A 21,586-nucleotide genomic window follows, 5' to 3' on the forward strand; every position below is an offset into this window, starting at 1 on the left:
GTTCGTTCTAGGTCTGTGAAATATGCTATTGGTATTTTAATGGGGAATGCATTGAATCTATAGATTGCTTTGGGTAGTATGGACATTTTGATGATGTTGATTCTACCAATCCATGAATACGGTATTTTCTTCCATCTGTTTATGTCTTCCTCTATCTCTTTTTTCAGTGTCCTGTAGTTTTCTGAGTACAGGACTTTTACCTCCTTAGTTAAGTTTATTCCTAGGTATCTTAATCTTTTTGGTGCAATGGTAAATGGGATTGCTTTTTTAATTCCTTTTGTAAGTTCACTATTAGTGTATAAAAATGCCATAGATTTCTGGGTGTTAATTTTGTATCCTGCTACATTGCTGAATTCATTTATTAATGTGTGTAACATATATTGCTGTTGTAATCCAAGCCACTTCTGATTTTATTTTTTAAATAGCATTTACTCAGTTATTTTCATACAGAAAAGTATAAAGAAGAAAAAACTGCCCATCATCCCACTCTTAGAGAACCCATCTCAACATTTAAAAACAAAAGTAGTATTTTTCATGACTTAAAATTCCATCAGTATAGATAGGAACAAAACGAAGCAAATGCTTCCTTGGTTTTATTTGTTAGGTCATTTCAGATTCTACCTGAGGATAGCGCCAGATATGTCCCTAAGAAGACACCAGATTTAAGAATAAAAGAACATATGTCAAGAAGAACCTAGAAAGCGGCCATGGTGATAGCAGACAACATAATGCTCCTTATAAAATCACTCCTGGATATTAAGAGAAGGTGGCAGAATTTCAAAACACCAGAAAGTGAAGACCTGTTAGATGTCAGAATAGACAGGAAAGCTTTGATGAGCATATTTGAAATTATCATAAAGATAGCAAAGAGCCTTGGCTAGTGTTGTTAAGTGGTTAGAGCGCCAGCCAGCACCCCAGAGGGTTTCGTGTTTGATTCCCAGTCAAGGGAATGTACCTGGATTGCAGGTTCGATCCCAAGCCCCAGTCAGGGCATGTGCAAGCAGCAACCAATCACTGTGTCTCTCTCACATCAATGTTTCACTCTCCCCCCCTCCATCACTTCCTTCTACTCTCTCTAAAAAAAAATCAATGGAAAAAAATATCCTCAGGTGAGGTTAACAAAAAAACAAACAAACAAATAACGACCTTCTCTCAGCGGTGGATAAGGTATGAACAAGAAAGCAGTGATTTGCTTCCATCCATGCGTACGTGAAAAGTAAATCACCGAGATTATAGGGTCAGTTGGCCACATCAAAGTGAACTAAATGCACAACTTGTATGTGATCAGTTTCGAGCAATTAAATAACACTTTTTATTAAAAATGATAATAGCTTTGAGCAACCTCTAAAATAGTCTTTTGGTAATGAGTTTTATGATAGATACTGGCCAGACTTTCATATTATGGCATATAGGTATTAAATCAAAACTAGGATCTATATTTTCCTTCCATTGAGTAGTAAATGATAATGTGATTGTGTGTTTCTCGACCACACCTTTAAGGTAGATCATAATTCTGTTTCATCTCTGACATTATCTTTCCACAGAGCTTGAAATTCACACCACCTTCCAGAGCTCTGAAATCGCCGTGGGATCACGACTTCTTTATTTATCATGGCGTCATAGACAACACAGCCCCAGACTTCATAGCATTCAAGACACATTTTATTTTATCCTGGGGAAGTATTTTCTCTCTCTTGGAACACATCGAGAAGTTCCTCAGGGAATATGCAATACCAGAAGTCAAAATCAAAGGGAGCAGTTTGGTAGCCCTCCTTCCAGAGTTTGAGCTGAAGAATAAACTTACCAAAAATGACCTCCTCTCAGTGGTAGAGAACCCTCTTCCCATCCAAAAGATGTTAACTGTTCCTGGCCAGAGATACAAAGGGCTAGGTGGGAAGTTAAACGCTGCCAGCAAGATCCAAGCCACATGGAAATGCTACAAAGCAAGAAAATACTTCCACGTTTTTCGCCAGCAGAAGTGGGCGTCGGGGGTGATTGCCATCGCGTGGCTCTTACATTGCCATAAGACACGACTGACGAAGATCCTGAAGGAGTCACGTGAGAGACACCTGCAGAATTTCCGCATTCGAGCCAAGGTACACAAGGCTGCCAGCTGTTAAGGCAGACTCTTTTTCTAAACATTTCTTGCTTGAACGATTGCCATAAGTTGTCTCTTTATCTGTCCTTTCTCTCTCCAACGACCCTCCCCCTCCGCCTCCCTCGCCTTCCACTCTCCTCCACGTGTGATGCACAAACCCTACGTTTGTTTGTACCGTACATCATATTTCAGTCCTCACCAGGACTCTGCAAGATCTGCTGCAATTTTTCTATAGGAAAAAATGTCCCTTCACTTTGACTATGGTAGTTCTGTCAGGAAATCAATGGTGTAACTGCATTACCTTTTCTCCCTGTATATACCTTCTGGCACTTTCATTTGCGAGGGGGAAAAATCCTGTCTTGTCTACATTGCTGTCACCACTTTGTCAGAAAGTATTTAAGTTTGCAGACAGCCTTTTAATTAGTGCTCACAATTTCATTTATGTTTGCTTTCTCTTTTTTTTTCATTCATATTCTGTTAATTAAGTGAGCTGCCTCTAATCTTCCCCTGCCAGTAGCATCATGTAGCCACCTAATTAAATTAATTGGGGAAGATGTTTTAAGTATGTAATTAAATCAATTAATATAATTTATGCCTGGCTTAACTGTACAGTGGAAACACAGCTGAAGTTTGACTAGATGAATCCACTACAGCTTCCTGTCACTGATCAATGCTCTTCTTGATTTTTAGCATCTGGCAGCCAACTGGAATCGCATCAGGACCTCCAGGAGGACTATTATCCATATCCCATCATTAGGTATAACACTTTTGCCTGCAAATCTATCAGCAACCTCTATTACCCACCACATTATGGCTCCTTGATTGAGTTCAAGGAAGGCCCCTTGTTTTATTCAAATTGGTCTCGGCAGGAAAATGTTCTCGACATGATGAGAGTAATAACACAGGGCCCTCGCTCGAAACGGCGTTTAATTTGGGGATTAAGCAAATAAAGTCATTATGTGGGGGCTGCTATTCAGTGGAGAGGTGATTTGCTGTAATTCGCTTTCATCTGTATGAAATGAACTAAAAAGTTGTATTTTTCCCCCTGAAATAACAGATAATGTTTCCTATCTTCTTTAATGATAGGAGAACACAGGCTTGTGTGTGTTGTTGCTGTTATGCCAATAAGCCAGGATATTGCTTGTACACTGTTTTTAATCAAATGTGCAGTCAAAATGATAAGCTACATTCTCTGAAATTATTTAGTTCTAATTACGAGCAGATGGGATGCTTTATTTGCACCTAGGGCGCCTGAGCAAAAGGAAATGCTGTGTGAACAAGAATAATTAAGAAGTTGAATAGTGTTTTTTGCGCTTAAATAATCTGCAGTTTCATGTTAATTAGCACTAATGTAATTATTTAATTACATTTATGAATTGGGGAACTTAAAAGCTGTTGTCTACAACACGGTGGTAAAATAGGTATGCCAAAATGACATGAGAAATTTGCATTGGAAGTTCTTTTAAAACATGAACTGCTGTCAAAATGTTTGGGATTTGTTTGCTGGCTTGTTTGTTTTGTTTTGCTTTTTATCTACCTGGTGTGTTAAATTTTTTTGGTGAGGCCGAGCTGACTTGGTAGAGTTTTGACAAATAGTAAAATTCATGGAATCTTCATATTACATATTAGCACTTTGTTGAGGCCTTTCAAGTAGAGCAATGCACTAAGTGATTTATTGTAATAGAACTCAGAATTGCAATTTATTTATGCTCCTGGGTGAGTATATTTGTTTGTATACTTGTGTGTAGTATAGAACCATACACAATGTGTGTATGTATATATATATATAAATATATATAATTGAAAGCAAAAATTATAAATATAATTGATTTTATTTTAAAATAGTAAAATATTCATAATAATAAAATAATGCAAACTTCCCTAGATTCTCAAGTACTTATATTCCTAAGTATTTGTAGAAAAGTTTTAAAAATTCTTGAGTTATACTGGGCCTTTTACTTTTGGTCTTTATGACTCTTAGAAAAAATTAGTTTTTTTTTAGGATGTGAAGCAAGACAGATTTGAATTTTATTTTAACTTAGGCTTTTGTTTTGGTGGGACTACTTTTGCACACAAAATTAGTTCACACACAGAAATTGCACTTGTAATTGATTGCAACCAGAGAGGCTAATTGCAGACCCAATTAATTGACTCCAGTCCTTAGAATAAGGTGCAAAGAGCCTTCTCTTCTTCAACAAATTATGGACCTGACCTGATATTATGTGGGAAATTTTGCTCTGCATTTTCCATTTTTTTCCAAAACTAGAAATAGAAACAAGATCCCCACTTTGCAATGTTGACGAGCACCACGAAAGGTATTATAGACACAATTTCCACAAACCTCTTCTATACTCCCACCTCTGACTCTTCAAAACCCCAATGCAAATCAGCCCTGCAGAGAAGCCTGATAATTTTACTGAAGAGGTAAAATTATGAAAAAAATAGTCAGTAATCTAAACTGGATAATAAAAAAAATTTAATGAAAATATCTTAAAATTTCAAAAGGGCTTGCTGACTACAAATGAAGTAGAAAAATAACCTGTTCAGAAATTATTAGAAAGCATTATTCTAAATCGGATATTAAACCTAGTTTTCTTCTAGATTACACAGACTCAGTTTAAATAAATGCATAATAAATCTGAAAATCTCCCCTATTGCCGTAACTTTTGTTTGTTAACAACATAATAACCCATTTTAAAGAAAAATGGCTAGTCGTGTCTTTTCCTAGAGATACGAACAAGCTCAGATATTTTTCTCAACTAAGCATTTAAAATGCCCCATTACACTGTTTCACACAAGATTTATACTTGGGCTTTGATAAAATAGTATTTGTTTCTACAATCTGTACTTTAGGTTTTATAAATGGCTTGTGGAAATTAAATTAATTTTGAGTAACATTAAACTGTCATCTCATACCTATCCCACAGACATAATTCTCAAACTATACCTTAAAAAAAAAAAAGATTATGGTGTGCCTTTTTCTTGTGGGCCACTTCCCCTGGGAACACTTGACAAAGATTTCAGCCAGTCACAACATGGCTACTTTGTCCTGCACCAAGGACTTGCCTGTTTAATTCACAAAAATAGAAGTGGCTGAAAGTGAAGCATTTTTTTCTCTAAATACAGGCCCCTCTCTCCCCTCCCCCACCTCCCATCTATTCAATACAGTCATTCTGTTTCGAGTTTAGGCAGCTTCAATAATTAAAATCTGTTGGTAGGAGTGTAAGGTCCAGGTAGGCATTTAATACAAGTTTCAGCCTTGTCCTCTTTCCCTCTTTCCATAGGAAATTTGCCATCAGTTCTGGTATAGAATTAGCCCTAGAAATTATTACATCATGCCACTAGCCAACTGGGGCTGCGCTGATTTGTTTGAACCCTAAAAATGAACTTTTAGTAGCTGATGACTGCCTAATTTATTGCAGTTGTAGGCATTTATGCAGTTTTGCACACACAGGAATAATTGCACTTTCCAAACCAAAAGGATGCATGGCCTTTCAGGAACCTTTTTTTTATTATTATTGATTTCAGAGAGGAAGGAGAGAGAGAGAGAGAGAGAGAGAGAGAGAGAGAGAGAGAAACAGAAATGATGAGAGAGACTCATCGATTGGCTGCCTCCTGCGTGCCCCTTACTGGGATTGAGCCTGAAACCCGGGCATATGTCCTGACTGGGAATTGAACTGTGACCTCCTGGTTCATGAGTTGACGCTCAACCACTGAGCACACCAGCCGGGCTTCGGAACATTTTTGACCACCAAATATGTATCATGTATTTTAAAATCTATGGCTTGATAATATGATCATAAAGACAATTACACATTGTGAAGTAACCTCTTTGAACGGAGGAGTGATGAAACACAATTGACATATATTTTGGGTAATATTCCTAGATGTAACAGAGAGCTTAGCTATTTTTAACCAACAGGAGAGGTGGGATCCTGTTGATTAATTGTACAAAGAAACTAATCACTTTGTAATTTTATAAGATTATAAAAAGTCATTCTTTCTAGATTATATAGGCTGATCTCTTAATTAGATAGTTCATATTTTTATCATTTTTTATTAATGAAATATAATTATAGCAAAATAATCTACTATGGTTCATATCAGGAATAGAATACTAGGGTCTATTTTAAGCAAAATCTATCAGTCAAATAAGAAAGAACTGCAACAAAGAATTCTAATTCCTCTAGAAAAGCAGAGGTCCAAACAAAACCTGCAAGCTAATCTGCTTCCAGTTTCTTTGGCCAAGTTATTTCCCCCACTTTTAATTTAACCCCTGTGCATCTTTATTGCAGTGCATCACTTGGTGCTACACTTAAACTCAGTGGCGTTTTAAAATAAGATGACATTAAATGAGATGTGCCAAGTATGGGGCTCAGATGCCGTGAGCAGGTATATGAGGCCGCTGCCAGCCAATTACACCCCCAGTGTTGGGTTTCCTCCCCCACTTCTCTTCCTCCTTTAAAATAAAAACAAGGGATATACCGAGATGGGATTTTCTCTTTTCTGTATGTAATCTTTTTTTTTTTCACTGCTAAATGATTTAATGGCTAAAAGCAAGGTATATCGTTCATCTCATTCCCCCCTTTCTGCTTTATTTCAGCAAATTATCCTTAGGGCTATCACAACTAGTGGTCTCCAAGGTACTCCATTCTATAAAATTACGGATCCTGCTATTGTGAAAAACAACATTTTCTGCTGTTCTATGCTGTCACAAATACCTAAAAGATAGAAAACTTACTTGTGTGCACAACTGTCCGGACACTGAACTGAGAAAGACACAAATGCTCCTGAGAGGGTTGCTTCCTAACTCTACTCCCTTCCTCCAGAAGATAAGAACTTGCGCTCACCTTCATTTGTGAGCAGGGCCAGGGTAGAGGAACACAGCCAAGAGTGTTAGATCTGAAATCACATTTTTACTGCGCCTCCAAGCACATTGGCACCTTTCTACCTTCTCATTTTTAAGTTGACAAGTCAAAGACAAGATACACTCCGTTCCTTTCCACCTCGGGGCTGGGAAATCAGGACTTTCAATCAAATCTTTGCAGTCTTCAACATGTATTTTGGCAAGTAGTATGGAATCCATAGTTGAGCTGTGGGGTTGCCATATTAATTCCTGAGACAGATGTACTGCCAAGATCTCCCAGACAGCATTTCCCAGAAACATCTAGGTCTTTCGGGATCAGGAACAAAGTACACTTAACTTTCACGTTTATTTATAGCCCAAATTAAAATGAAAACATATTTGTATTCATCCATGTTGTATTCATCCAAGTAAGCCAACTCAACAGTCATCCGCTGATTAGATCAGAGTTGGCCCCATGACCCTGTAATATTAAATTACCCATTTGGTCATGAGCTGTCTCATGTTGTACCACGAAATACAGAAACAGCATTAAACTGGTTGTCAATTGACTAGCCCCTGGGCTTTCTAGGAAATGAATTAACATTAAGATATGCTCTCCTGGCCCTAGCCAGTTTGGCTCAGCAGATAAAGCATCAGCCTGTGGACTGAAGGGTCCCGGGTTCGATTCTGGTCAAGGGCACGTACCTCGGTTGCAGGCTCGATCCCCCGCCCTGGTTGGGGAGCATGCGGAAGGCAACCAATCAATGTCTGTTTCTCTCTCTTTGTCTCTCCCCCTCCCTTCCACTCTTTCTAAAAATCAGTAGGAAAATATCCTCAGGTGAGGATTAACAACAACAAAAAGATATGCTCTCCCAGCCACAGTCACTCAGTGGTTGGGCATCAACCTATGAACCAGGAAGTCACAGTTCAATTCTCCTTTGGCTCAATCCCCAGTAAGGGACATGCAGAAGGCAGCCAATCGATAATTCTCTCTTATCATTGATGTTTCTGTCTGTCTCTCCCTCTCTCTTCCTCTCTGAAATCAATAAAAACATATTTTTCTAAAAAGGTATGCTCTAAAAAGAGTCTTACAAATACTAAGATAAAGCTATAATTTTTGTCATCTTCATTCTCATAAAAATATTAAAATAATTGTTCAGCAGTTCTCCAACTTATACTTGTGTTGATTACTGAGGACACTCCAGAGTGTTGGTTTAAGTAGGTTATATCTCTAGATACTCACCATATTAGAAACTAAGACTGATTAACTTAAAAATGTTTATTTTAAAATAATAATAAATAAATCCATCACTAATTTTAACCTAAATAACATATTTTTATTTTTCTTTAAAAGTTTATTTTCTGCCGAAACCGGTTTGGCTCAGTGGATAGAGCGTCGGCTTGCGGACTGAAAGGTCCCAGGTTCGATTCCGGTCAAGGGCATGTACCTGGGTTGCGGGCACATCCCCAGTAGGAGATGTGTAGGAGGCAGCCGATCGATGTTTCTCTCTCATCGATGTTTCTGACTCTCTATCTCTCTCCCTTCCTCTCTGTGAGAAATCAATAAAATATATTTTTAAAAAAAGTTTATTTTCCATTCCAAAACAAAAAAAAATAGAAGAATGGCATAGGTTGGCAAGTTAGCAAATCTCTTAATAGAACATATTTGAGTTCTTAGATATATTTCTGTATTCAGTCTATTGCAATCTGTTGTTTTGGTTGAAGCATATGAAGAAAACCTGGCCCCACAAAGATAAGTATTTGGAAAAGGGAATAATATGTTTTTTACAGCCTTTTCACATAATTTTGTACATTCTTCTTTGATTTTATACCAAAATTCAACAATAATAATTCTTACGTGTTAGTTGCAATGTGAAATCTAAAATTACATCAATAAACTTTTTGTGTTTTATGAGACAATAAGGTTGAAAAAGGCAAATACCATCTTGGTATCATTTTGAAAATAGTTTGACCTTGCAGACCTCCCGAAAGGGTCCCCAGACCACACTTTGAGAATCACTGGCTTCTGTTGCATGCAATGCATGCCAGCCACTGACAAAAAGTTTAAACAAAGGAAAGTCCTCCCCTTTTGAAAAGAAGGTCTTCAGAACCACACTGAATCCATTTGGCAGGTTTGGTTTGAGAACGTTTTTAAAACTCTAAAAATATTCGAGTACCTCCTGTGCTTTCTACATCCTCATCACAAAATTCCCAAACCCTCCTCACCACCTCCCAAAACACAACTCTCAGCTTTATTTTCAACAAACTGGTACTGGATATCTATACATATATAAGTGTCCCTCTGACCGTCCGACTGGTTGCTATGACACACACTGACCACCAGGGGGCAGACACTCAATGCAGGAGCTGCCATGACATGTACTGGCCATTTACAAAGAAACAGCACCCTGGACCTGGTGCCGACAAAGCAACACTCAGTTTCCCCCAAGTGGGACACAGGCCCCACCACCACCCTGAAGCAACAGCCCACCAAATCGCAGCCAATGCTGCTGAGACCCCATGGTGCAAAATGTGGCCCACAGCCCAGCCCAGAAACAGTGGCTGTGGGCACCGGGTAATGATGTCACGTAGCAACACCCGGTTTCCTCTCCCTAGCCACTAGCCTCCTTGGAGTTTCTTCAGCTCAGGAACACGACTTGCTTTATAGCCAGGTGAAAACATTTTACACTTTAACCAAATGTCTGTGAATCGTTTTCACATGCCTCATCTCATTTGATCCTCACAAAAGTCCTGGAGTAGGTAGATAGGAGACTTGGTAGAATCCTATTTTCTTTTCATTAGCTGGTGCGGGCCCCAATTGCTCTGTGCCATCAGCGCATGGGAGCTGTGGTGGCGGGAGGCAATGGGAGTGGGGATGCTGGCAGTCAGGGGACAGGGGCCGCAGCAGGAGGTGCCAGGCAGGGACATGGAGGATGGGCCAAGACCCGCCCCTGTGCCTACTGCAGCCTCACAGCCCACAGTTTCTTTCAAGGTGCACGAATTCGTGCACTGGGCCCCTAGTGTGTATGTGTATATATATATATATATATGGCTAAGTTGACTCGCACATGTGCGATACATAAAAAGCTCTTGCTGGTGCCAATCGCATGTGTGTGTTTTTGGATCTGTCATTGCCGATCGTGAATTTGGTTGACTCTTCTATTATAGAGAAAGAGCAAATAGCAATATTAAAGTATTTCTTCTAATTAATTTCCTTTCAATATGCACAAATCCATGTACTGGGCCATGAATACTATATAAATAACCCAAATGGGCCTCTCTCTTGCTATATCTTATCTCCTATCTCAGTATCTTGTGCTTTCACACTTGCACAACTAATTAAAAGCTGGGTATAACTATAATGTCCAGATCACATTTCTCTAGATTACTGTAATATGGTGACATGTAATCAATTGTGAAGTTTGGCACATGTTCCCCTAAATTTTTACTATTAAAATACCAAAGTTGACTAATGATAATTTTTTCAATGAATTGGAGCAATTCAAGATCATCTCTGTGATAATGGTGCTCTTGCTGAGCTGGCAGTATGCTTTCTTGAGTGGACGAGAGAGGGATGGAGCTACTGTTGCTTCTGTACTGCGTATGCCTAGCAGTGTGTGATACATTTGAACATCTCCCATCATGTGTTTCAAAATGGGGAAAAGGTTGAGACTACTGCTTCAGTCCCTTATACTGAGGCATGGTTGACTGCCATCTCAGGCCAGGGTGATCAGATGAATGAGAATTACCTAGTAACTAGAAGTCAGTTTTAAACCCCTTCGCTGCCTTAGGTACCATGACAAGGAATAGGACTTGGAGACAAAAGAAACTAGGAGTCAACCACAGGTTAATGAGCAGTTGTTCAAAAATATTTGATTGTACTACAGGGGCAGGGGCCTGTCACAGGGACCTGTCACAGAGCCATGCACAGTCCTAAGAGGGCTTAGTCACTCGGTGTTGCCTTGGTTTCTGTGAAGGAAAAGCCAGTCCTAGCACAGCTAGTTTACTGCTTGCAAAGAGTCAATTAGCATCATCTGTATGGGAGTGAGGGTGGGAATGGGAAAAAGATGAAGGTAGAAATGAAGATGGAGAAATGACAGCCACTATCAGCATAATTGAACTATTGATGAGTATTCTTGGTTCAATAGAGGACCAAAGTACTTGGATAACTTTAGAGAGGCAGCTTGTGGGTACCCTTCTTTGATGTAAAGCAGAGGCATAACTTTTTGAAAAAAGATGGAATACTCTATCAAACTAGGAATATTTCGCAGGTGATGAGGTTGGCCATAAGGAAAGAGGCTGAGTTCCTCCCTGTAGTGATGAGGAGAGAGTGCCCCTGTAGGCCAGTGTTTTAAATATGTTTTTTAATTGATTTTTAGAGAGAGAAGAAAGAAGGAGAGATAGAAACACTAATGAGAGAGAAATATCAACTGGTTGCCTCCTGCACGCCTCCTACTGGGGATCAAGACCGCAATCTGGGCATGTGCCCGGACCAGGAACCAAACTGGTGACCCCTTAGTTTTCTCAACCACTGAACCACACCGGCCAGGCCACTGCTCTTTTATTCTATGCAGATGAGGACCTAGAAAAGCTACAGAGCCCACTGACCATTCTTTGAATTTCCTAGAAATTCTTCAGATCAGGGAACCCAATTTTGAAAGAGTTGAAAGGAGGAGAGGAAATGATGAGAACACATGGCAGAAAGGGCTAGGAAGTTCAGATTCTTTGAATAGGATCTTGAGACACATTTCATTCATTCATTTGACTGGGGATATCTCACTGTCTCTGTTTTAATGGAACTTGCAGTCTGTTTACAGGAGCCGGAGTAGTGCAGGGGAGAGGAGAGACGTACAACCAATAAACCAGCAAGCAAAGAAACATATAATGACACCATGAGAAAAGGATAGCAGAGAAAGGGTGCAAGAGAGTGACCGTGAGGGAAGACTGAGAATCTTCTTAGAAAAGGGTGTTCCGACACACTTGACAGTGATGAGGGCCTATCAGCTGCATAAGCGAGAAGAACTGTACTTTGACAGCTCAAATACAATTTTATGTTTGTAAGAGTAAGGTTTGTAAAAATGAGGTTCCTTTTGAAAATTGCAGTCTGGCTCAGCTGAAGTTAAGAAAGAAAAAAGATAATAACAGCAACAACAACACTTATCTAATGCTTATTATGAGTTCTTATTGGGGATTTTGACCCTTCCTCATCTTTCAGTTAGAGTGAAAGAGAAGCAAGATATCTGAGAGAGGTAGTGCGTACAGGGGGGTAAGGGAAGGTAGAAAGTCATATTGGTTTGCTATCACCTTGTAACAAGTTACTACAAGCTTAGTGGCTTAAAACAATCCAAGTTTATTACCTTACAGTTCTGTAGTTCAGAAGCTCAAAAGGGGCTAAGATCAAGATGTCGGCAGCTGTGTTACTTTCTGGAGGGTTCTATGAGATCTATGAGATAATCCGTTTCCTTATCCTTTCCAGCTTTTAGAAGCCACCCACAAAGGAATTAACAAGAAAAGCCCTTGGCCCCTTCCTCTATCTTCAGAGTCAGCAACATTGCAGCTCTCTGTGCCTTTCTTCTGTAGTCACATCTCTACTCTTCTTCCTCTCTCTGTCTTCCACTTTTAAGAACCCTTGAAGACATTGGGCCCAGCCAATCTCCTTATTTTAATGTCAGCTGATTAGCAACCTTTATTCCATTTGCAACTTTATTTCCCCTTTACCATGTAACCTAACATATTCACAGATTCCAGGAATGGGGACAAGAACATCTTTGAAGGGTCATTCTTCTGCCTGTTACAAAATTGAAAATAAAAGTCTTAAGAGTGGCAAAGGCTCTTTGTCCCTTCTGTAGTTCTCTGCTCACACTTGGAGAGTCTTGTTTTCTCTATTTTATGTGACCGCATTTGTCACAGGAGCTAAATCTGTAGTATCTGAACTGTATAATAACTTGTAGGTTTAGGCAACCTTGGACAAGAGACAAGGCACTTCCCCTGAGCTTCCCCATCTATAACATGGCGGGGTAGGAGGAGATGGTCTCTCAAAACTCCCCCAGTGTTTCTAGTCTGACCTTTGAAGTATCCCGTCTTTGTAGATTATATTCCAAACTGTGATGGTTCATTGCCACTGGAACTGCTGAAGTTCCCAAAGCCAGAGCATCCTTGCTGATAGTTTCCTGGTTAAGTCTCTGTTGTATTTGATATATGCCATCAGCATTAATGAGGTCTTTTCACCTAGGAGTCATCTACTTTGTGGATATACAAAACATAAGAATAAATCTGATTTTTTAAAAAATTGACTCCCAACATCTGCTCTGCCAATGGCACTGTGCATTGCATTGCATCTTGCCCAAGTAGAGTGGTCTGTTGCAACATACACAGAATTTGTTGTTGTTCTTATAAGCTTTGGAAGTGCACATACCTCACAACATTAAAATACCTATGTTTGCCCAGCACTTTACACTTTGCAAAATGTTTTCATATCTGTTACTTCATATGATCTTCTATAACAATGTTCTGAGATTGTTAATATGCAGTTCTTTAAAATGGGTGTATTTGTAGGTTTAATGGAGTAACCAGTTCTATCATACCCCGTAATTCTGTGTAGATACTTTATATGCATCCTTGATCGGTGGTAACAGAGGTACTAAATACTTTGTTGGAAAACTAACTTCAATCACTTGATTGAAACACAGATATATTCATTCCTGTGCTGCAGAAAGTGACCAGACATCCTTTATATTTTAAATTGGACAGCATCTTAATGAGACATCACACTGCCTTTTATCTTTACTTTCGCAAAGAAATGTGTTCATAGAATGCTCTCAGGCACTTTTCTTAATAGCACCTTATTTCTTCAGGCATTTTTTTCTGCCTTCTTATAGTTTTGATATATGTTATTCATAATACCACTTTCTAAACATTTATTCAAATTATACATATGCAAAATCCCAAGTTACAATATTGCAACCACACACCAAGACAGCATTGTTTGTAGCTGTCTATATTAATTTTCATATTCCATGGAATGGCTCCCCAAATTATTTTAGAATTTAATAATTTTTCAAAAATAATTCCAACAACCCATTTGGCTTTCTGCCTCTTTAGTTTATCTGCATAAAGCCAAAGGGAGACTTCCAGAGGAATTGTAAACTCATTTAATTTCCAGACGTCGTCTAGTGTTTAAACACTGACATCAAAGCAAGGAGCCAATTATCTGAGTTCATTTGATCTGAAGCCCTGTTGCCTGAATTGCTATAGTTTTCCTTTCGCTGAAAAGGAAGTCTGTGCCATCTCAAAGATGCAGTATTTAAAATCACTTTATCTATGGCAGTTTAACTTGAAACATGTGTTTGGGCTCACTAACCACAAGGAGGCATTGAAGCATTTCTTCAAAATGTGAAAAGCAATTTTATTGAGAAAAAAAAAATGAGTTGCACCTACAGTTGTTGAATTTTGTGTAAGCAATTATACCTGATTGTGAGCATGCATGCCTTTAAAGTTCATGTTTTCACTCACTTATATTTTTTAACCCTGACATATTAGCAGGAAGTGTTGCTGCTGCTGTCTGTTGCTGTGGAAGATTTTTGGACAATAGTAACACACGTGGGTTTTCCTTCTGTTCTGTTTCCACTGGACGCGAAGGCAACCGGCAGGACTTTCGTTAGCACTGATCAAATACTGCACTGACCGCGAGAACCTTTATTGCCCTTGAAAGGTTAAAAGTCCTTTTGACTGTGTGAGCAGAAGCATGTTTCTTTCACTTAAAGACATATTCCTGACAGCAAGAGGTTTCTCTTGAAATCTGTGTGTCAGTTTAGAATAACCCTGGGACACATATTCAAAATGCCCCATAGGAAGCATAAGTTAAAAAGCCAAAATTGTGTGTGTGTGTTTTTTTAACCTGAGCATAATTTTTCTTACATGTTGTTTTGAACATTCATGTTAAATGTCAGAAAATTTCCCCATGTTTTCATAACCCTGATTCCCAGCAGCCTGGCCGCTATTGAAAAACACAAACCTCTGTCTGTTGCAGAAAGTGCTGCTGAGCACATCTCCCAGAATAACGCTTACTCCCCTGGGAAGCGAGGACCTCGCTCTTGGGAGTGAGGCTGTTTCTGCAAGATGCTCCAGAGAAAATTCTTCCCTGGAAATGTGAACTGTGACATTTGAAATCCTGGGTGTGCCATGTTGCCATACTGATTTGCTCTTTCTGGGTTTTGACACCTTGTTTGCCTTTTAGGTTATACCCAGCCTGTGCGACAAAATATTGCCAACTTCGACACTCTACAGAACATGCAGTTGGGGCGGCTGTGTGACATCATAGGTACAGTAAATACTTTTACACAAATGACTCTTTGGAATGTTTATCAGTGGATGGGGATAAAATGTTTTTGAGGGGATTTCTTTTGTTTGTTTTTGCTTTTTTTTTTTAAATCTATAAGTAAAAGGCTTAGACTTCTCATTTACTTGCAGGGCAATTGAATGTTTTGTTTTAAAGAACAGATTTATAGTGAAGTCAACTTGAATTTAAAAAATGACATCTTTAAACAATTTACTTGGGTAGTTTTCTAAATTCTCTTTGCTGCAGGTTTGGATAAGGATTTCTCTCCTATAGCCCCATATCTTCTTCATTTACTAATTCTTGCAGGGAGTGAAATTAACATGTTTGTGCCAATATTCTCTATTATATTATCTGGGGAATGAGTGGAAGGTGGTATCAGAAATTAAAAGCATTGTGTCTTCATTGTAAGAATAAGAGGGAAATGAGGATAGATTTTTAAAGGATTTTATCTAATATATAGCATCTAGTTATTAGAAAACAGAGGATGCCTAATAGAGGAAATTCTTAAGTACAAACCTTGAGTGATAGATACACCTTTGTAAAAGTCAAGTTCCAATACTGATTTGGTCAATTCTAAATCAGACACCACCTGGAGCCAGGAGCGACGGGTACAAGAATTTGACTGATACCATTCAAAGCTAGGGTGCTGGCCAGGCTTAAAGAATAAAGGCTGCAAAGGCTAAGCAATAATAGTGAAGCAGTTTGGGATGTACTAGCCAAAATTCAGGGTTAAACAAAAACTAGGTTTTTATTAGTTACCAAATAAAAACTTCTTCGTTTTGTTAAAAATATAATTGCTTTGGCCCTTATTTAAGCAAAAACAAAGAAGGATTTTAAATTATCAATGACCAACTCAGCTGGCTCCCTGGAATGACATACTTTACATGCTTCACATATATTTCAGCATCATTATTATTTTATAAATGCCATTTAGTAACAAAAATACATCAGTACTTGAAATTTACAGTGTCCTAAAATAATAATAGTGTAATTGCTTTAATCTATTATCTAGGCACTAATATTGTTTTTCAGCCTTACAAAAATAAATTTAATGACTTGAGATTGATTTGTTAGTGCTGAGCTATTTCAACTAAAAACCTGACCGGGTGGAAACCACTGAAGTGCAGCAGAGGGCAGACTTTGCTCTAATTTATTTGAATTAATTTTTTTCTTAGCTTTTTATATATCACAAACCATCGCCAAAGAATTTCTTTACAAGAGATTCTCATTATTAGCAAAGACTTGAAAGTATTAAGCTTCTATTTTAAATCATTCAATAATTCCGTGTAGGTCTACCTGCAATGGGAAATATTGCTAATGAACATTTCTGAGAGATTATGAACCAAATTCCTTTTCTTGCTACACTATCTTCATGACACAGCAAGGCCATCCTAAAACCCCTCAAGAGGAGTAGTTAGACAAGGTACTTGATTGTGAAATAAGAAACGAAGAAAATTAGCAACAATCTTGTGGAAGAATAAATTACTATCTTTTAAATTCTATTTTTATGTTATATTAGTTTCAGGTGTACAACTCAGTGATGAGACATTTATATACCTTATGAAGTGATCACCCTGCTAATTCTAGTACTCATCTGACACCATACATATTATTGAATATATTCCTTATGCTGTAATTTACATGAGTATCTTTTTTTAATTCCATTAATTCCTAGTAAAGGGTATTGATTTTTTTCTGTTTATTCAGGGGAAATAAAGATAATCAGATTGATCATGTTGGTAAGACTTGTCATTCACATATTGGCCAAGAAGTCAGAATGTCAGGTGGAGACGCAACGACTGGTATTTTCAATTTCTAGATGAGTTAAGCAAGAGAGTGATTGATATTGACTATTGCTTAGCAATGAAAGCAATCTTCATTTTCATATTAATTCCTTTCCAAAATTACCTGTCAATTTTGAATGTTTATAGATTCACAGTCAAGCCACACTAATACTGGATATTAGTGTTAATGATATGTATTCCTTTGCCAGAAATGAACAGGAAAGGTGAAATTAGCAACATGATTTATTATCATTTGTAACCTAGAAATTTCTTCCCAAGAAAAATTTAGTTTTCTGTTACGGAGTCTTTAAGTTATTTTTATTTGTTTTTGAGTCCTTTTTCAATACTTAAAAAAATACTAGTGGTTTTTAAAACCACTGGTTTGGTAAGGCACTAGTCTCATCTTAAAAAACACAAGGTTTGGAACAACTAGTTTGATCATTCAGCAATTTTACCACTGTCTCCTAAGTTAGTTTATTTTGAGGTTTATGGCATTTGGGTTCCCAAATTAAATAGGAGCCCCTCACGTAGTTACATTTATGGAGCACCAGGTCAGTTCGGAAGACTCTACTTCTAGCCACAGATGTTGTCTCAGGAGCGGGACATGTCTCCCAGATGCCAGGGAGCTCACTGATAGTGTGAGATGTTCCAGGTCCTGAATCTCTCCATTCTCCCAGATCCCTTCAGTCCACCCACAAGTACTTAGTAAGTGCCTCCTGCACACTCTATACTGTATCAGGACTTGGGAGAATATAAGAAAGAGTATGCACCTTACCTTTTAGGAGTTTGGAAAGACAAGATCAATAAGGCAGAACAGCAGAGGATGTGATTCCATCGTGTTAAATCTTGAGGCATTGAGTAAAAGGAGCACAGGTGTGAAGGGCGGCGCGGGGAGTAACTATTGGCTGGTCTAGGAAGGGTAAGCCGTGGAGGATATTTGTACTGTCTGTTGAGCACCTACTATGTGACAGATACGGCACCGGGTGCCATATATATACAAGGGTTGGCAAAAGTGGGTGTATAGTTGTGAGTATGCAAAACACAGAGTTAATAAAGCTATACCTGCATGCCTTTTTCCATGCAAACAACTGTAGACCTACTTTTGCCCACCCTGTATATAACTATGAATATCATGTATTCTTTCATTTAATACGCTCTAAAACTGTGCCCCCGGTGATTTTATCCCCCATTTTACAGATGAAGAAGCCGATGCTTACAAAGGTTAAATAATGTACCCGGGGTCCCTGGGCAGCTGAGCCAGAATTTAATCAGTCTATGCTCTGTGCCCTCTGCCAGACCGAGCAGAGGAGTCTCCAAATCCCCTCTCAGGCCTCCCTCCCCGAGGACACATTTACAGAGCTCCCTCCTGTGAACTTCCCCAGCACCGGGTGGGCGTGCTTCCTCGTGCCCGCTGCTCTCTACCATGCTTCGTGGCTGTCGGGTGGGTGAAAGGGTTGCTTCTCATGGCCAGCATCTCTGTTGCTTTGCTTCCTGTATTTCCCTCCATGTTTTGTCAAGTACTTTGCTCCTACTGGTCAGTTATTTTCATTCATTAATTAATTAATTAATTAATGACTTTATTGGCTGCTGATTTCCTGTCCACACTCCTTAAAATATTTTGCAGCCTGGAGTGGGAAATCTTACCTGACTTCCATTTGGGTGGGGTATTTAATGAGGATTTCTTTCTGAGTCCATAAGCACATCTTAAGAAGGAGAACAGCTGAATGAAGACAGTGTTTCCTTTAAACTGTCACTAGATGTCCTACATAATTAATCTACTCCTCTTTGGGAATGGAACAGGGGAACGGTTGGTCTCTTGAAATAATCATTGGTGTGGTCATAATCTTACGATTTATTTGAAGAGGAAAGTTCCCGAATTGGCCTTGCCAAGTCCAGGCAGAATAAGAAATTGCCATTTCATCAGCATTTTAAAGTTAATAGCTCTGTTTCATAATTTACTGAAGCTAATGGGATAAATTTTTAAAGCGGTATGCAATTCCCATTGATGTTAATGGGAGTTCCGGGGCTGAGTCGCTCTGCATTATTTGAAAGTAGACTTCCATGGTACCTCACAGCCTTCCTTCTGAAAGAATCACTGTGTCCATTTTAGGGGGGAGAGTGTTATATATCTTCTCTTTAGAGGAATGTTAAAGCGCCCAAAAGCCAGTTACACTGCTAAGATCTGTACAAAACCGATCTGAATTAACTTCAGTGTGGCTTTGGATATGCTCTTTATTTTAAACTGTGCCACATCCATCCGATGCCAGAGTTCATAATGTCGTTTACCTTTATACCAGTAATTAACACTGTGCCTGTTGTTTGTAGATGCCAATGTAAGCGTCATCTACATCTGCTCCCATCAGATGGATGAAGAGTTACTTCTGTATTACCATAAAATCCTGAGTCTACAGGCAGCTGTCAAATCGGGGAACCTTGAGGACAGAAGTGACCTGCAGGACAGGTTCAAAATTATCACCCCAGAAGCTATAAAGATCTTCACTGTGAGTTTGTCTTCTAATTACCACGGCTTCAGGGATGCAGTAAAATTAAATTGGAAATTTTATAACTTGCAACGCTCTGGTACACATCAGTGAAATATTATTGCAAGTTTAACAGCTTTACTGATTAGACTAGTTGGACTGTAGGCAATAAATATCCCAGTTTAACTTTCAGACTTACCAGTAGTTGAGCAACCCTTCCAGTTTCTCTGTAGCTGAAGCCTAATTGGGGTTATTGGGCGGTACCACCAAGTAGGTGAATTTATAACATCTACGGTTTCTTTTTCATTTTGTGTGGAGGACACCAAAGCAGAGAAAGGCTGGGCCTGCCCATGGTCGCAAAGCTGGTTCAGGGCAGAATCTAGACCAGGGCCCTGTGTTCTGACTTCCACACCGCTATTCCTTCAGATCCATGGTTTGGTTCCACGCCCCTCTCAGGGGAATTTGGTCTTATTTATCATATCCCATGGTTCATAATGAACAAGGCTCAGGGTGTGTGTGTGTGTGTGTGTGTGTGTGTGTGTGTGTGTGTGTGTTAACTTGTTCTGATTTTTAACGAGTGGAAAGAATTCTGAGTGAAATTCCATCCGTAGACAAGAGCTTTTGGGAAATACACAGAACCTCAAGGGCAGTGTTCAAAAACAAGGCAGCGCACGAGATGGCTTGAAATGAACTTCACTATATTTTAATAATTTAAACTTTCCATGTTAAACAAACAACATTTTAATACCCAGTGGACTATACAGTTTTGAGGAGACCTTTGTGTGTGTGTGAATTAAGAGTCTGAATTTGCTAATACAGATAGCTTTTTTCCATTCAAAAGTGGGATACACCAAAGTCAACTCTCTATCTATTGCCAGAGAAACTGCTTGCAAGCTTTACGTAGGAAACATATATGTGTTGAGTTACTTCCTACCCCTTAACCCTTTGGATGCACCATAATTTTTACTACTCCCCCCATAAAAGGCCTGCCAGGGCGGGGGAGGGTTGCTATAATACTTCTGCTTTGCTGAAATACTCAGTGAATTGTCATCAGATTTTGCTCTCTTCTACCAAGATCAAGATTTTAAATTTTCATAACTGGATACCTTAATGTTCCCCCCAAATCTCTGCTTTATTGGCATCCCTGGGCTGTGGAAGAGAAAGGCAAAATCTCGGGCAGGACAAGCAAAAGAAAAGACGGGGACAAATCATCACCACTACCATTCTAGGGGCCTACCGATATCCACAACAATGCAGGGATTGCCTTGTGCTTCCCAGCCGTCCCCTGGCCTCAATGGCAGAGATGCAGGGACTTTAGGAAGCAAGGAAGAAAAAACTGTCATGAGTATGTAGTTAATTTCCCGAGTTTCTCCTGATAGCTGCTAACGAGGAGTTTCTGTGCATCTAAAATGCCCATATACATTGAGGAGGCATCAAATGGGGAAGGGGCACTAGTTTGGGAGAAGGAAAGTGAGCGAGCTAACATATATCAAAGGCGTAGATACATGTTCTCATTGGATCCTCAGAACAATGCCGCAAGATAGAACTGATCAATCTCCTTCTAAGGGTGAGGAAGCCAAGTTACTAGTGGGGCCAGAGTCCAAGCCTAAAGCTGTCTGACACCAGAACACTGTCATGAACGGGAATGGCTGCTTTACTCCTGGAGGACCTTGTGGCCTTGGGCAAGCCCTTTGCCTCTCTGTTCTTGGTTCTTTGTCTGTAAAATGAGGTGGCGAATTGGGTCATTTCAAAGTCCTTCTCAGCCCTATAATCCTATTACCTGAGAAGTGCACCCTTGTCAGCCAGCCCGCCCCGATTTTCAAGCAGGAACGAGGCAGTGAGCATTCGCAGGTGCACTGGGTTTCGTTCAGAATTTAGGCTTGCATTGTTGTGAGTAGAAACAAGTAGGGAATATTTTAAGTAAATTTTAATACTTCTCACAGTTTAAGTTTAAATTATTTGAGCAATCACTCATAGGCAATCAACATTTTAGAGTACAAAAAAAAATAAGCTCTCACTTTCAAATCAGTTCCTGCTCAT

General features: G+C 39.2%; 1 protein-coding gene across 1 annotated transcript in view; it reads left to right on the forward strand.

The window, feature by feature from the left end:
- Positions 1 to 21,586, forward strand: part of IQCH (IQ motif containing H) — a 131,062-nt gene that overhangs the window by 30,249 nt on the left and 79,227 nt on the right. Inside the window, exons 4-7 of the mRNA XM_014536318.1 lie at positions 1,545 to 2,096; positions 2,789 to 2,855; positions 15,181 to 15,264; positions 19,392 to 19,567. Of these exons, the coding sequence (XP_014391804.1) occupies positions 1,545 to 2,096; positions 2,789 to 2,855; positions 15,181 to 15,264; positions 19,392 to 19,567 (879 nt within the window). The remainder of the gene's footprint in view (positions 1 to 1,544; positions 2,097 to 2,788; positions 2,856 to 15,180; positions 15,265 to 19,391; positions 19,568 to 21,586) is intronic.

Source organism: Myotis brandtii, unplaced genomic scaffold (assembly GCF_000412655.1).
Source record: "Myotis brandtii unplaced genomic scaffold, ASM41265v1 scaffold160, whole genome shotgun sequence".
NCBI classification, from domain to species: domain Eukaryota; kingdom Metazoa; phylum Chordata; class Mammalia; order Chiroptera; family Vespertilionidae; genus Myotis; species Myotis brandtii.